The 15,997-nt window shown below is 41.8% G+C and overlaps 1 protein-coding gene across 1 annotated transcript in view; it reads left to right on the top strand.

The window, feature by feature from the left end:
* Positions 1 to 335: 335 nt before the first annotated feature.
* pip4p1a (phosphatidylinositol-4,5-bisphosphate 4-phosphatase 1a) overlaps positions 336 to 15,997 on the top strand; it is a 30,527-nt gene continuing 14,865 nt past the window's right edge. Inside the window, exons 1-5 of the mRNA XM_084057125.1 lie at positions 336 to 668; positions 4,950 to 5,143; positions 8,525 to 8,631; positions 12,848 to 12,953; positions 14,062 to 14,114. Of these exons, the coding sequence (XP_083913251.1) occupies positions 548 to 668; positions 4,950 to 5,143; positions 8,525 to 8,631; positions 12,848 to 12,953; positions 14,062 to 14,114 (581 nt within the window). The 5' untranslated portion in view covers positions 336 to 547. The remainder of the gene's footprint in view (positions 669 to 4,949; positions 5,144 to 8,524; positions 8,632 to 12,847; positions 12,954 to 14,061; positions 14,115 to 15,997) is intronic.

Below are 15,997 nucleotides of genomic sequence, written 5' to 3'. Positions count from 1 at the left end.
CAAGCTCACAACGCCTCGCGCTTGTGAGCTTGTAGATCTGCTATTTTCTGCAATCTTTTATTGATCTGGATCTGCTAGTTTGTATTGTATAGTTTGTTGATTACTATTGATGCAGTAGGCTAATAGTCTTTTTCTTTTCTTTCTTTTTTCCCCTTTTAGATATTAAAAAGGTCTTAAAAGTCCTTAAATTGTCACTTCACTGTCATCTGGGACCCCCCCCAAAAAAAAATAAAAAAAAATGAGGAGACACCCTGGGGATCCCGACCCACAGGTTGAGAACCATTACCATATACCATACCATAAGCATACAGCTACAGTGTGGAGGCATAGATACATATAGGCTGGAGGTGAGGTCCTGGTGGATGGATGGATGGTGTGATCATGTGACGCAGGCATTTCCGACACAACAATACAACACACGTCGTTGGCTCGTTTAGGTTGCAGCCAGCCAGGCAGGCAGCAGTGGTGGTGGTCCCCTGGTGGTCCTCTCTCTCCTCTCCTCTCTCTCTCTCTCTCTCTCTGTCTGGCTCATAGTCTCTTTATCGGCATGGCGGACGGTGAGAGGTCCCCGCTGCTGTCAGACCTGGGGGACGGCGGCGGCAGCGGGCTGCTCAGCGGAGTGTCGCCCGGAGCGGCGCCCTATGGCGTGGTGCCCAACAAGCCACAAAGCAAGTATATCCACTCTCTCTCTGTGTGTGTGAGTGACTGTCTCTCTACCACTCCGTCAGCCTAGCCTCATCATCTGCCAGTGGAGGAGATGCTACTACCGCTGCTAAGCTACAAAGCTAATGCCAACTCTGTCTCTCTCTGTGTGAGTGACTGTCTCTCTACCACTCCTCCAGCCTGTAGCCTCATCTCCAGTGGAGGAGGAGATGCTACTACTGCTGCTAAGCTACAAGGCTAATGCCAACTCTCTCTCTCTCTGTTTGTGTGTGAGTCACTGTCTCTCTACCACTCCTCCAGCCTAGCCTCATCTCCATGGGCAGTGGAGGAGATGCTGCTACTACTGCTGCTAAGCTACAAGGCTAATGCCAAGTCAGTGGAACTGACTTGGCATTAGCTTGGTAGCTTAGCAGCAGTAGTAGTAGGTAGGCAGGTGACAGACAGTGACAATAACTGACTTGGCATTAGCTTGGTAGCTTAGCAGCAGCAGCAGCAGTAGGTAGGCAGGTGACAGACAGTGACAATAACTGACTTGGCATTAGCCTTGTAGCTTAGCAGCAGCAGCAGTAATAGGTAGGCTGACAGGCAGGTAGTTAGGTGACAGTGACAGCAGCACAGCAGGCCTGCAGATGTTGTTGATGTTGGGTTATTACAGAGTGGTAGCTCCTGAGAAGTCCTGCTGTTGGGGTTGTGTTGTGAACATCATGTTTAGGTTAGGCTGTGCTAGTTAGCCATGCCCCCCCTAACATAAGTAAATGCAGCTATGCTATGCTACATCGGCTACTATGCTAACCATTCAGTGGGCACTAGTGTCATTAGTGGAGACTGGAGAGCCTGGCTGCAAGCAGGCTGGTCTGACAGCTCTGCCATGCCTGACAGTTTGCAATACACATTACGCACCCATGATCACCGTTTATTGTGTAGTCTTTGCAAGAGGTTGCATGCATTTTTCACACAGTTAGCAGACAACAATAACACTTGCTTGCTGCACCCACTGTCTGTCAGCTAAGGCAGGCTAGCCAACTGTTACTGTACTCTCTACCATTTGACTGGCAAAGGGAAAACATCTGATTTGGTTGGCAATCGATACGGCCAATAGGGGGGCTCCCTGGGACTGCTGCAAGATAGCGCTGCGGCCAATCGGTGGGTGGGGGGGAGGGACTTAGTGCAGCTTAAAATAAATTAATGGGAAAGGCATGAGGAGGCAGAGGAGGTGCTGCTCCTAATTGACTGTTACAGAAATGTTTATTGTAAATGGGTCCTATTTTAGCTGCTGGACATTGTTTGTTCACACAGAGATGGAATGTAGGGAGTGGGACTCCGTTATCTAATATTCTTCTGTTCCCACCTAGTCACTGCACTGACCACCACCAGTGTTGCCAGGTTTTGCAAGAGAAACATGCAACCGGGTCTATGAAAACAAGCCCAAAAGAAGCACTTTAAACCTATATATTTGAAAATAGCCGATCTACAAGCTCACAACGCGTCGCGATGCGACGAGTTGTGAGCTTGTAGATCTGCTATTTTCAAAAAATCTTGAAATAAATATGTGGAATATATAACACAAATCTGGTGTGGGGCTCCCTGGCACAAAAAAACATTCAGATGGGGGTTAGGGACACATACAATATTAATTTGGGGCCATGACAGGAAAATGTTTGAGAACCACATGTTGAAGCTCAAGCCCAAAATAAGCAACTACACTGTAGAAACAAACCCATATAACCGCAACTACCAATATTTACAAGCAACTTTACATAAAAGGATGCCCAAAGTCACTTATAATAAGTGGACAGGCATGGCAACACTGGCTGGCACTGACCGCCACTGGCCCTCTCTCTATCTCTGTCACACACAGACACTCTACATGCAAGATTTTGCAAAAGTAACAAGCCCAAAGGAAGCGATTTAAGGCCGCATGATCAACACACATACACCGCTATCGATCAGCTATTTGAAAATAGCTGATCTACATGTTGAATATTTGAAATATTTCTGAAACATTTTAAAAACGCAAATGTTGTACTGTATGTTAGTCCCTGACTCCCTGGCACCAGAACATTTCAGATTGGTGTCTGTCTGCGGACAAATACATATTATTAATTTGGGGGGTCCTTGACATGAAAATGTTTGAGAGCCACTTGTTTTAACAACATTTGGAAGCAAGCCCAAATAAAGCAACTACAAGCCCCAAAAAAACTGCAACCCTCAACTACCAATATTTATAAGCGACTTCACAGAACAACAAGCTCAAAGTTGCTTATAATAAGCGGACATGGCAACACTGGCACACACGCACACACACGCACACGCACACGCACACGCACACGCACACTTAAACGGCCTCTCTCTCTCTCTGCATTCCAGCGGTGTTTTATTATAAAGCTCCTTTCAGCTGAACTCAAGACCAAATCTCATTTGCTTGTTAATCCACAACTTAACAGGCTACTCTGTCATGGGGGGGTTAACCCCTTCACAGCCCGGTGCGCCAGGCCAGCTCTCGTGACTTGGACTCCCAGTCCCTTCTTCCCCTGAAGAATTCCATTCACGGTTGACCCACCGAGTCTGACGATGATAACTTCATGTCAGTGGTTCTCAGAGTGGGGTCCGGCCGGTTCCCCAAATCTGTATTAAAGTGTCAAAATCAGTTTAACCAGCGCTTTTTGAAGTAGCCAATCTACAAGCTTGCGGCGTGTTAATCTGCTGTCTAAAAAAATACACAAATCTTGTTTGGGTGTCCCTGGCGCGAACTGCCTTTTCCTGTGTTGTTGAAGCGCAAGGGGGCGGGGCGGGGGCGGGTGGGGAGAGAGTCAGCACACTGAAGTCAAGGCACAGACGGCTGTGTTGTTGACAGACAACGGATGCACGCTTATGAGAAACAACAAAAATAAAACCTGGCAAAACAGTTGCGTGCATTAGCGCAAGATGAGGATAAAGGAAACATTCAGTCTAAATGTCCAGTTTACTAATTCACAAGTACTACTACTACTTTTGTATTTGAAACTTTACATTTCTCTAAATATTATAAACTTTCAGGACAGCCTAAGTACAAATATCATTTATGAAAAGGCTTCTATAAGCTACAGTGAAGTCGGACTGAATAATGACTGAAACGTTTTTTCTTTTATTACTTTCTTGGTGTGGGGGATTATCTGGCACATTACTTGTGAATTAGCAAACTGGACATTTAGACTGAATGTTTCCTTTATCCTCATCTTGCGCTAATGCATGCATGATGCAACTGTTTTGCCAGGTTTTATTTTTGTTGTTTCTCATAAGCGTGCATCCGTTGTCCGCCAACAACACAGTAGTCTGTGCCTTGACTTCAGCGCGCTGACTCTCTCCCCACCCGCCCCCCCCCCCCCCCCCCCCCTGCCCCCTTGCACTTCAACAACACAGGAAAAGGTCGTCCCTGGCACAAAATATTTTCAGATGGGGTTCCGTGGCCAAATACATATTCTCTATGCGAAGACACACACCTTTCATGGAAGTTTAAGGGTTTTTATTGAATAAATGAAATGTAATGGAGGGAGGGGAGGAGGGTTCCGGGGAGTCTTTGGGGAGGAGGTCGTTAGCGTAGTCCAGGGGTCTTCAACGTTTTCAGCCCAGGACCCCCTAGCTGAGAGAGAGAGATGAAGCAGGGACCCCCTCTATTTTGTGTAAAATTGTGTTTTAGATTCAACTTTTTTTGTTTACGTTTACTGTTCTTTTTTCCCTCTACACCTATACCTCTTTGCCAAAAATGGCTGATCTACAAGCTCACAACGACAACTTGTAGATCTGCTATTTTTGTCTAAAGTTCTCCGCAGAAAAGGGACGCTATAGGGTTCAAGTGGTTAAGGTAAAAAAATAAAATCATATCACACAAAGATTTGGCGGCCCCCCTGTAGTAACTCTGAGGACCCCCTAGGGGTCCCGGACCCCCTGTTGAAGACCCCTGGCGTAGTCAGTCCGCACGGCACACATGGACTGTTACCCCCCTGCAGGAACCTGTGAAAGGAGCAAGGGAGAGGGAAAGAGAGAGGGATCGAGAGAGAAGAGAAAGAAAGAGAAAAGTAGTAGGAGCTTTGGAGGAGAAGGGATGGTGGAGGGATACGAAAAGCACAGAGGCTTCTGGGTGGTATGGGCACGGTATAAATAGTGCCAGGTAGATTGGTGAGTGGGTGGGGTAAAGGTATGTTTCTCCACCTCCTGAAGCCTTGTTCCAACACCATTTATTTGGGTGGGAGGGTCCTTTATATTAAAACGTTTCATAACCACTGCTTCATGTCTCCTTCTCCCCCCAGGCTTTCCTCCGTTTCCCAGCCCCACCCAGCCCTCGGTGCTCCTCGGGGAGGACCCCCCGCCCTACTCCCCCCTGACGTCACCAGAGAGCGGCAGTGCCCCCGTCATCAGCTGTAGGGTGTGTCAGAGCCTGATCTCCGTGGAGGGCAAGATCCACCAGCACGTGGTCAAGTGTGGCGTCTGCAACGAGGCCACGGTAAGGAGGAGGAGCCCACCTACACACACGCACGCACTTACGCACACACGCACACACGCACACACACACACTCACTGAGCTTTACATTGAGAAGTTAACATTCAAGGAATTTCCATTTTTACTCCAGGTCATCTGTATTTTCAAGCTAGCAACCAGTCGTAAGCAGTACAAGCCTTAAGCCCCATTTATGTACTTAACTGCGTGCCGGACGGTGTACAACACGCTCACAATGTATGGCAAACGCAGCACGTGAGCTTGTAGATCAGCTATTTCGCAACAAAGTATAATTTAATGTACTGTAACAGAGTATTTCTTTATTGCAGTATTGATACTTTTACTTAAAGGAATAGTTCACCCAATTCTTTTCTATCAATTACACACCCCATGAAGCATTGAATTCATGGAGATTTTAGAAAATAATACATTTTTAGGGTGAACTACTCCTTAAAGTAAAAACTGTGAGTACTTTTTCCACCACTGTCTTTATCTGTAATGTCTCCTCATAAGTACACCATCAACTGGCGAGTCGTTTGAATTCGGTGACGATGCCATCCAGATTGTTCATGTATATTGAGGCTCGGCCACCTGTTGTTGTTTGTGTGGACTCATTCACAAACTGCACACCTAGTAACCTGCTATCGATATAGCTAAAGATTGGACCGGGAGTTATTAGACACAGTTGCTAGACATACTGGAGTGAAATGTAGGGGGGAAATAGAAGAGAAGTCCCCGTTTCAGATATGACCAGTAATTAAGTGTGAGGTAGTGATGGTGTTTTATGCTCACTTATGATAAAACGGCACACGAACGGGTGACCAGTATCTTATCCCATTAAAGGGATATTTCACTTTCAAAAAAACTTTTGGTCATTTTATGGTCTACTCAGGCTTTAGTGAGCCCTCCAGACCGTTTTTAAGTTGCTTTATTCAGTATTTAGATATTTGATATTCATTTTACCAGCCACGCCCCCTTCCTATACAAACCCATTATAACTTAAAACTCAATTTTTAACCTGTTTAACCATCAAAAACACCCGTCCTTGGTTCTGGTGACTCACCCTGCCCTCCTAATGCGTGAGGGGGCCGTGTTTTTTTTATTACTTTTTTCATTTATTTTTAATATATATTTTTTGTATTTAATTTTTTCATTTTCCAAAAAAAAATATTAAAAATAAATGAAAAAAGTAATAAAAAAAACACGGCCCCCTCACGCATTAGGAGGGCAGGGTGAGTCACCAGAACCAAGGACGGGTGTTTTTGATGGTTAAACAGGTTAAAAATTGAGTTTTAAGTTATAATGGGTTTGTATAGGAAGGGGGCGTGGCTGGTAAAATGAATATCAAATATCTAAATACTGAATAAAGCAACTTAAAAACGGTCTGGAGGGCTCACTAAAGCCTGAGTAGACCATAAAATGACCAAAAGTTTTTTTGAAAGTGAAATATCCCTTTAAGACCTGAAGCCGATTTCTACAAAATATCTTCTAAATCCCAACAGTATTTTGAAAAACGTATGTTTCTATATCAGTGGTGCTCAAACCTTTTTATGTCAAGGATCCCCAAAATGATATGTATTCGGCCGCGGACCCCCATCTCAAAATATGTTGTTCCAGGGACCCCCAGAAGCAAAGATTTGAGTTAAAAATGTTTTCCCTCTAAAATAATATAAATATATTAATTTGCACACATTTTCTCGATTTTTCAAAAATAGCAGATCTACAAGCTCATAGCGCGGCACTCTGTCCCACGCTATGAGCTTGTATATCTGCTATTTTTAAATAGCCAAAGTGTAAAATAAAGCTTTTTAGCTCAAATGAAAAAGTGACACAGATGCTCCTTCTGGTCTTAATGGGTTATGGGAAGAGATCGTGGTGGGTCATAAACTCCACCATAAGAACAGATACTTAAATATTATCAGCTTCATCGTGTGGAAATGTGAGCCTTTCAACACACATTGTTCAGCCTTTTAAAAAGGAGACATATTTGAAGTTTAAAAAAGTGACCTTTTATTTTAGAAATACATAATATTATGGTATACCTAGTATATAACAAGAACCTTTTATATTCATGTTTTTTTCCAAGTATAACTATTAGTTAAATCCTATTTTTCTAGCTGGACATATCTATTCTCTCCTGCAACCCATTCCTTCCACACCAATGTGCTGCACGCTATGCATCAGCACTAGACTCATATTTCATTACAAATCCATGCCTTTGTTTTTACCTTCTTTTTTTTTGCTTTTTACCCTCTTTTCTCCCCAAGTTTAGTCATTATGCCAAAGAATTCCTCCCATACACATTTCTGTGTGTTGTCATGGTGGGGGCTCCTCACTGGCAGGTGCAGCCAGTAGGTTGCGGTACTGTAGGTTAAAATAGCAGCAAAACCTACTGGTTCACAAACTCTGCTGATCTACAAGCTCACAACGCATCACGTCACGACTTGTAGATCATCAGCTATTCTCACCATTTGTTGTACAGCAAAGTATATAGGGCTTAAGTGGTTAAAAAACCATGTCATTATTCCTCAAAGCCAATTGAATTGAATTGTAGAAAAGGGCAATCCCCCACTCCTGTTAAGCATGCTTTAATACAGAGTTAGGAACACAATCAGCGTGCTATATAATGCTTTGGCCCTGTGCCTGCAAATGCAAAGCGTAGAGACCATTCCAATATCTCACTGAATCTGGCCCCCCACCTCTCTGTATTATTGTTTTAACCCATTAAGACCGGGAATGCATACTCTGTCATTTTAGATTATTAGCTATAGCCTATAACCATTATTTTATACTTTGGCTATTCAAAATTAGCAGATATACAAGCTCGTAGCTTGTAGATCTGCTTTTTTTAACTACATTTTTAACTAAAATATTTGCTTTTGGGGGTCCCTGGAACAAAACTCTTTCATGTCAAAGACCCCCAAAATTATATGTATTTGGCCACAGACCCCCATCTCAAAATACTTTGTTCCAGGGACCCCCCAGAAGCAAAGATTTGAGTAAAAAATTATCACTTTAAAAAAAAATATATATTTTCAAAGATTTGCACAAATTGTATATATATTCAAAGATTTGCAGGAAAAACAAGATTTTTCAAAAAATAGCAGATCTACAAGCTCATAGCGCGGCACTCGGTGCCGCGCTATGAGCTTGTATATCTGCTATTTTTGAATAGCCCAAAGAAATCTTAAAATGACACACAGATGCGTTTCCGGTCTGAATGGTTTAATTCTCATCTGGCCAGAGTAATTGCCTTGTTATCTCCTTCAGCTCGTGATATAGCGGGGCTCTCATCTTCTACCTCTCTCTCTCTCTCTCTCTCTCTCTCTCTCTATGCTCTCTCCTCTCTGCCATGTGCCTCTGGCTCCCTCTTCTGTCTGTCTGCAGCCCATTAAGAATGCTCCGGCAGGGAAGAAATACGTGCGTTGTCCCTGTAACTGTCTGCTCATCTGCAAAGTGACGTCCCAGAGGATCGCCTGTCCCAGGCCGTACTGGTGAGAGGAGTGTGTGTGTGTGTGTGTGTGTGTGTGTGTGTGTGTGTGGAAATGAGCCATCCAATCTAAATGTTTTATACAGGGTTCCCACGGTCATGAAATTCCTGGAAATATTTTGAAATTGGAAAAAAAAAATGTTTTTCCGGGTCTGGAAAAGGCTTGGAATTACTCAAAAACTTTAGGATATATATTGTTTTTGTCTGACATTACATGAAAATGTGAGTGCATCCTAATGCAGGGGTCTTCAACCTTTTCAGCCCAAGGACCCCCTAGCTGAGAGACTATTGCTATTTTTGCTATTTTTGGCTAAAGTTCTCCTCAGAAAAGGGATGCTATAGGGTTCAAGTGGTTAAGGGAAACAAAAATCATATCTCACAAAGATTTGGCGGACCCCCTGTAGTAACTCTGAGGACCCCCTAGGGGTCCCGGACCCCCTGTTGAAGACCCCTGCTCTAATGTATACAGGACGAAAATAATCTTCAAGCTAACAACACGTTGCACCGTGATACGTTGTGAGCTTGTAGATCTGTTTTTTTTTGGTCACGTGATACCCTCGCCTGACTCGGTCTTGGTGCATTGATAGAACAATGGTGGTAAGAGCCTCATTATTGCACCATATGGTTGCTATAGGCCTGGAAATTATGTGAAATACTTGGAAAAGCTATGGAAAAGTTTTGAAAATTCATTGTTAAAAATGTGTGAGAACCTTGTTTATAGGAAATAGATGTTTTTTTCCCCAAGCATGTGAGTGAGCTTGGGGCGTGTGTGTGTGTGTGTGTGTGTGTGTGTGTGTGTGTGTGTGCATTTAAGTAAGACAAATGTGTACCGCAATTAAGGCTCTGCCCTCAACATAGATTAGAACACGTTCCAAGTGTTGCATGAAGAAATAACGGCTTCATTAACACATTGAGTGCCAAAAAAACGGTCCGGACCGTTGTTCATAATCCAAACGAGGAGTGCCAAAAACGGTTATGACCGTTTTTGAAAAAAATAAATTATAATTTAGACTCCAATCCACTTCCTGGTTAACTTATGACTTCAAAAGCCTGTATCTCGGCTCCTGTGTACTTTTTTTTTTACTATGTATTTTTGACTATTTTCAACTATTTTCAACTGGCTGCAACTATGGAACGGATTACCTAATATTTTTAATTTTTTCCCCCGATTGTACGAGACCCCTGTGTGTGTAATGAGGGGATCACCGTGAGGACGGTGATCACTGAAAATATTTTGTGACTACTTGAAAAAGGTTCAAAAATTGTTAAAAATACAGGCACTGACTGTACCCTGTTTTAAAAAAAACCTGGCACTCAATGTGTTAACAGACACTGTTTTACTTCAGTACTTTATGGGAAAAGTAAAATGTAATTTGATGTATCGTGAATGACAACGGTAGTCTCTCAAGCCAGCCCACTATGTCTCCGGAGAGAGACTATGGTTACAGTGTCTGTACCCAGACAGTACAGGTGGCTCATTTGTACAGAGAGTACAGTTTCATATTTAAATGTCACATTTAAAATTCAATCAGCAATCAGCAAGTCCACGAGCCAATTAGTCTGCAACTGCCTTGCACCATTGCATTGTGTTAGTCCACTAAGACCTGGAACGCGTCTGTGTCACTTTAGATTTCTTTGGCTATTCAAAAATAGCAGATATACAAGCTCATAGTGCGGCACCGAGTGCCGCGCTATGAGCTTGTAGATCTGCTATTTTTGAAAAATCTTTTTTTTTTTTTTTTTTCAAAAAACTGTTAGGATTTAGAAAATGTTTAAGAATCGCCTCAGGTCTTAATGGGTTAGTCCACCGCAAGAGCTTTTTTTATGTGAGTGGCACACAGCAGGATAATGGTAATGGACGTAGGTAAACAGAGTCCGTGATGTTCCATTCAGTTTGAAATCAATTGTCTGGCAAACGTTTTAGCTTTCCAGTGCAAAAAACGAAAACAAGGTTATATTGACGAGACGATTTGCAAACTCTAACTTGTGACACAGAAAAGTTTTAAGGCTAAGTCCGTCAAGAATTTTTGCCAAAGCCAAGGCCAAAGGATTCCATTTGCAACAACACATCCAGCAAATCGACTGCCCAATTAGATGTTAAAGCGTTTTGTGATTTTTATTGCAAAAGACACTAGACCAGGATTGGTCATTAACAAAGGCAAGAGTTTGACAGCTGAACAGTGCAACAGACTGTGCTGGAGCCTAATATAATTGGAACGAAATAAGATTTCTTGTTTATGCCTGATGCCTACCATACGCGAGAATACTTTGAAAAGACTTTGAAAAACACTAAAGCCTGTCACCCTCTCTCACATCTACCATACACTGGGAGACTTTGAAAATACTTTGAAAATACTTACTAAGTCTGACACCCTCTCACATCTAAATACAACGTGTCATAAGTCACAGCGTTAAATGAATCACAGACTATTATGATTTTGCATAAAGCAGATGATGTAAGATTTCCTGGCACGGTGAGAAGCGTTGCTCAGTGTGAAACCCAGTTCATTAGCAAAATTCATATTTGCCAAATAAAATTACTGCTGCGAGGACCTCCTAGATGGATGTGTGCTCAGGGATCAGTGTGGGTCTGTGCAGATATAAATTACAAATCGTATCTCTGTCTGGCAGAAACCATGTATCTACACATTTAAACTGTAAATCAACGTTTTTGATGACCAGCACACGTTGACCGAATGCAATAAAAAAGTGTAACTTTTATTTAAATTTTTACTGTTGATTGTGTTTTGTCCAACACTTGGATTAGAGATTGGATGTGCATGCACTTTCTCCTTTGTTTAAGAAAATTACTTGTATTGCCCTGTCATACGAGGGTGTCGTGCCAAAGTAGTGACAATGGCCAATCTATAAGCTCACGACGCGTTGCATTGCAACTAAAATAATATAAATATTGAACCCATTTAGACCTGAGGCCGACTCCAAAATACGCCTTCTAAATCCTGGCCTAAGTTTTCTGAAAAACTTCAAGTCTTTATTCAAAATAAATTATACTAATAATAATGTTGCTATATATCAGCAACTAAAAGCACACAGATAATAATATGAAACATTGACGAGAGTGCGCCAAAACTCTAGGTAAACTTCCAGATCTTATTCCGACATTTGCTTATTTTATAGTGTATTGAAGTACACATAAAACCTCTTAAAAGAGATAAACACAGTCAGACTTTTATCTCTAATGAAAATGGTATATTATGGCTTTTTCGTGTTTTATTGTTTTGCTAGGGATGACATATGTCAAATACAAGCAAGCATAGAATATCCTCATTAGAACAAAATAAACAAGACTTGTATTATATTACTTCATATTAAGGGCATCCTTAATTTACTTTATAAACTATAATGATTTGTGACTACAATCGTCTTTTACCAAAATTAATTATTTAAAAAACATTAGCATTTTGTGCCTCAGGCACAGGAGATATGTGAGGAATCATAACTAGCTGCAGTTTGTTTGTGGTCGAGCATTGTCATTCCATTCACGTGATTTTAAGATCAAACATCTGTGACAAACAGGCACAAGTGACAGCTGTCTATTTGCCGTATCACTGATAGCCCCCCTGCTGTGCCATCGTGCTTCTGTACTGTCCATCTTCTCAGCATCTCAGTCGTTTTCCCCTGACAGAAACGTTTACAGTGCCTGTAGTGTTTTGGAATGGAAACCTTCACACGGCGTAAAGCTTTAACCCAGTGGTTCTCAACTTTGACAAGCTCACAGCGGCGTTGTGAGCTTCGTAAAATTAATGCACAACTTCGTCATGCAAAGGTTGCAAAGAATAACTGGAAACGCAAGCTCACAACTTGTTGCATCACAAGCCTTTAGATGAGCGATTCTTTTGTGCATCTTTGAAGTGAAAGTGAAGTGATTCTTTTTAAGTGAAAGTGGTTAAGGTTATAAATATTTGATAGGGATAGTTCAACCAAAAAATTACTTATTTTCTATCAATCACATACCCCATGAAGCCTTGAATTCATGGAGATTATTTTTAGTTTTTGTCGCATTCCTAAGCCAATAATTTGATGACCGGCGGAGTCTCCGGTTGGGGGTTTTAAGTATTAACAAGAGCTTGTGACTAAACAGTTTTTGACATACAAGGTTAAGGTTTCCACCCGACAGCGACGATATACGTAAAATGCAAACCATGTCATATTGACGTGTGTGTGTGTGTGTGTGTGTATGATTTCTTGTGTCTTTCTAGTAAGAGGATAATTAACTTGGGTCCAGTGCACCCAGGTCCTGCCAGTCCTGACCCCCAGCCCGCCGGGGCCAGAGTATCCTGTGGACACTGCAGCAACACTTTCCTGGTAAGGAGCTCCTTTTCTCTCTCTCTCTCACCATGGAAACGCTTTCTCTCTCGCCATGGAAACGCTGTCTCTCTCTGTGATGATGGTCACAATGGCGCAGTGATCGCGCATACAAAATGAGTCGTTTTCCCCCAGCGTATAAAGTTTCGGAGTTATAGGCGTTTTAGAGAAGGAGACTGAAGCGAATGGGGAGCCATGTTTTTTGGCACGGTGATCTATAGACCAATTATTTGTTTACTAACATTGAGCCTGGACGCACAGGTGATTGTTTCACGCAATCAATTCCCAACCTGTTTCGGGGTGCACTGGTTTCAGCACACCCCAACCCCCTCTTGTGTGTGTTGGCTAGTGAGACGCGTCCTAACGAGACCTGATAAAATGGGTTTCGTTGCGCGCATACTGGCTGCACGCAGCCAGTATGACGTCGTCTGTTAAGGGGTCTATAAGGTCCTTCTTTCTCAGAATCGCCGTGGGTGATTCCAGAGCTGCTCCAGCCCCTCCCGTGTGGTAAAAAACGGAAAAAACTAAAGCGACTGAAAACACATTTCAGACCGTGTTCGGCACCGAAGCGCTACTCTGTGCAAACACGGTCCAGACCGTGTTTTGCACCCAATGTGTTAACCCATTGATACCTGGAACGCATATGTGTCACTTTAGATGTCTTTGGCTATTCAAAAATAGCAGATATACAAGCTTGTATATCTGCTATTTTTGAAGAATCTTGAAAACTTTTTTTTTTTTTTTTTTTTCCAAAAACTGTTATGATTTAGATTTTTTTTTAAAGAATCGCCTCAGGTCTTAATGGGTTAAGTACAGTACTCGACTAAATGTACTTGGCTACTTTACCCCACTGTGGAGGACTGGGGTGATGTGTTCTCTGGATCGGGTTCTGGACAGACATCAAACTTCAGTGTGGGTCCAATTCAAAGGAAAGAAGTGTGAGAAAAACTTCAGGGGGGCGGTGTGTGTGTGTGTGTGTGTGTGTGTGTGTGTGCGTGTGTGTGTGTGTGTGGATGTTCCGCTCCCTGTATCTTCATGATCAAATGACTTCCAGCAGTACTAGTATCATCAAAGCTCACCTCTTGTTGTTGCCTTGTCTCCTTGTCAGTGGACAGAGTTTACAGACAGGACGCTGGCCAGATGCCCACACTGCAGGAAAGTGTAAGTAGCAAACACCCATTTGCTATACCACCACCACCACCACCGCTAAAGGCCTGTTTTGTTCCGTTTTTTGTTTTTGCCGACAGCGAGGTTGTTCGGTACTAAAAGATTTCCAGTGTCTTGAGGAGCTACATGTAGTTTTGCACTTTGTTGTTGTCGGGGGTTGGAAACCTTGTATGTCCAATACCATTCCATTTAAAAAATATACATATATTTTTTGAGAAACTTTTTAACCCATTTAGACCGGGAAAGAATCTGTGTGTAATTTTCAGATTTTTTTGGCTATTCAAAAATGGCAGATCTACAAGCTCATAGTCCGGCACCAAGTGCTGTAGATCTGCAATGTTTTAGAAAAAACATTTTTTTAAATGTTTTTTAAAGCGAAAATGTTTAACTCAAATCTTTGCTTCTGGGGGATTCTACAAATGTCAGTGTTTTTTTTTTTTTTTTAAACTTATGCTGCTATAATATCAGTGGTTCTCAAACTTTTCTCATGTCAAAGGACCCCCAAAATGATATGTATTTGGCCACGGACCACCCATCTCAAAATATTTTGTTTGCTTTAAAACAATATACATATTCAAAGATTTGCAAAAATGTACGATTAAAAAAGAAAATAGCAGATCTACAAGCTCATAGCGCGGCACTCGGTGCCGCGCTATGAGCTTGTAGATCTGCTATTTTTGAATAGCTAAATAAATCTTAAAATTACACACAGATGTGTTCCCAATGTAATGGCTTAATATAGTGAAAATAGCCTATCTACAAGCACACAACGCGACGCGTTGTGTGCTTGTAGATCGGCTATTTTCGCTGCTTTTGTGTGACACTATTAAGTAGGATAATTAAGAGTTAAGTAGGACATTCATTTATGCAAAAAACATAACAAATTACGAGGTTTCTGCCCGACGACAGCAACGACTTTCAAGCTCTGGTGCAGGCTCTGTGTATCCACCACAACCCAACTAGGTCACGATCGTGACATTTCACACAAATAATTGTGATGAATGGATTTTATTGCGTTTCTTGGCATTAAACACTGGATCAGATAAATAATAATTATAATTCTGCATAATGCCTTTTAGGCTTTGTTTTGTGTGAACAAAACTTGCGCCACAGAGCGTACAAATGTACAAAGCCTGTTACTGAAATATGCCAAAAAAAAACATTAATGACTGACTGGTTTACACCAGTCAAAATTGCGAAGATGATAGATATCTACAACGTTTTGAAATGTATTACTGTGAGTGTGGACAACAAGGTGGAAATGATGGAAACTAGGGGTGTGCCGATACACTAATTTCCTGATACGATACGATATTGGGCTCGCGACATCGATACGATATATGGCACTTTTTTATTATCAAAATATATGGGAGGGGAAAAAAGCTAATGCAAACAAATACTTCTGTTTTTGCATTATTATTATTGCAAAAAAAAAAGTAAAAAGAAAAAAACGATTTCAAAACGATATATTTTTTTCCAAAACGATACATATCGTCACGAAAACGTATCACGATATATCGCGGGACGATATATCGGCACAACCCAACTGGAAACATAAGATGTCTGTTAATTAAATCGAGCTGTTCTTATACAGATGAATGGAAATTATTCTTGTAGATGTGACCTTGTAGATCTGCTATTTTCAGTGTAAAATCAGCCATTACGACGCCATCAAGGCACCGCCAAAATACATTTTAGTCGACTATAATCTTATGATATTTAGACAAAAACATTTCAGACGACTAAAACTAAATAGAATTTTATTCAAAAGACTATTGACTAAAACTAAATCAAAATCATTTGCAACCCAGTGTTGCAAAATCAACACTGGGATGCACACCCGCTGTGCGTGCGTCCTCAAACAAAATCCACACACC

This window comes from Gymnoscopelus microlampas (genome assembly GCF_963454915.1).
Source record: "Gymnoscopelus microlampas genome assembly, chromosome: 5".
Classification (NCBI taxonomy): domain Eukaryota; kingdom Metazoa; phylum Chordata; class Actinopteri; order Myctophiformes; family Myctophidae; genus Gymnoscopelus; species Gymnoscopelus microlampas.
Note: the sequence above shows the minus strand (reverse complement) of the source record. Positions and strands in the feature narration are given on the sequence as shown.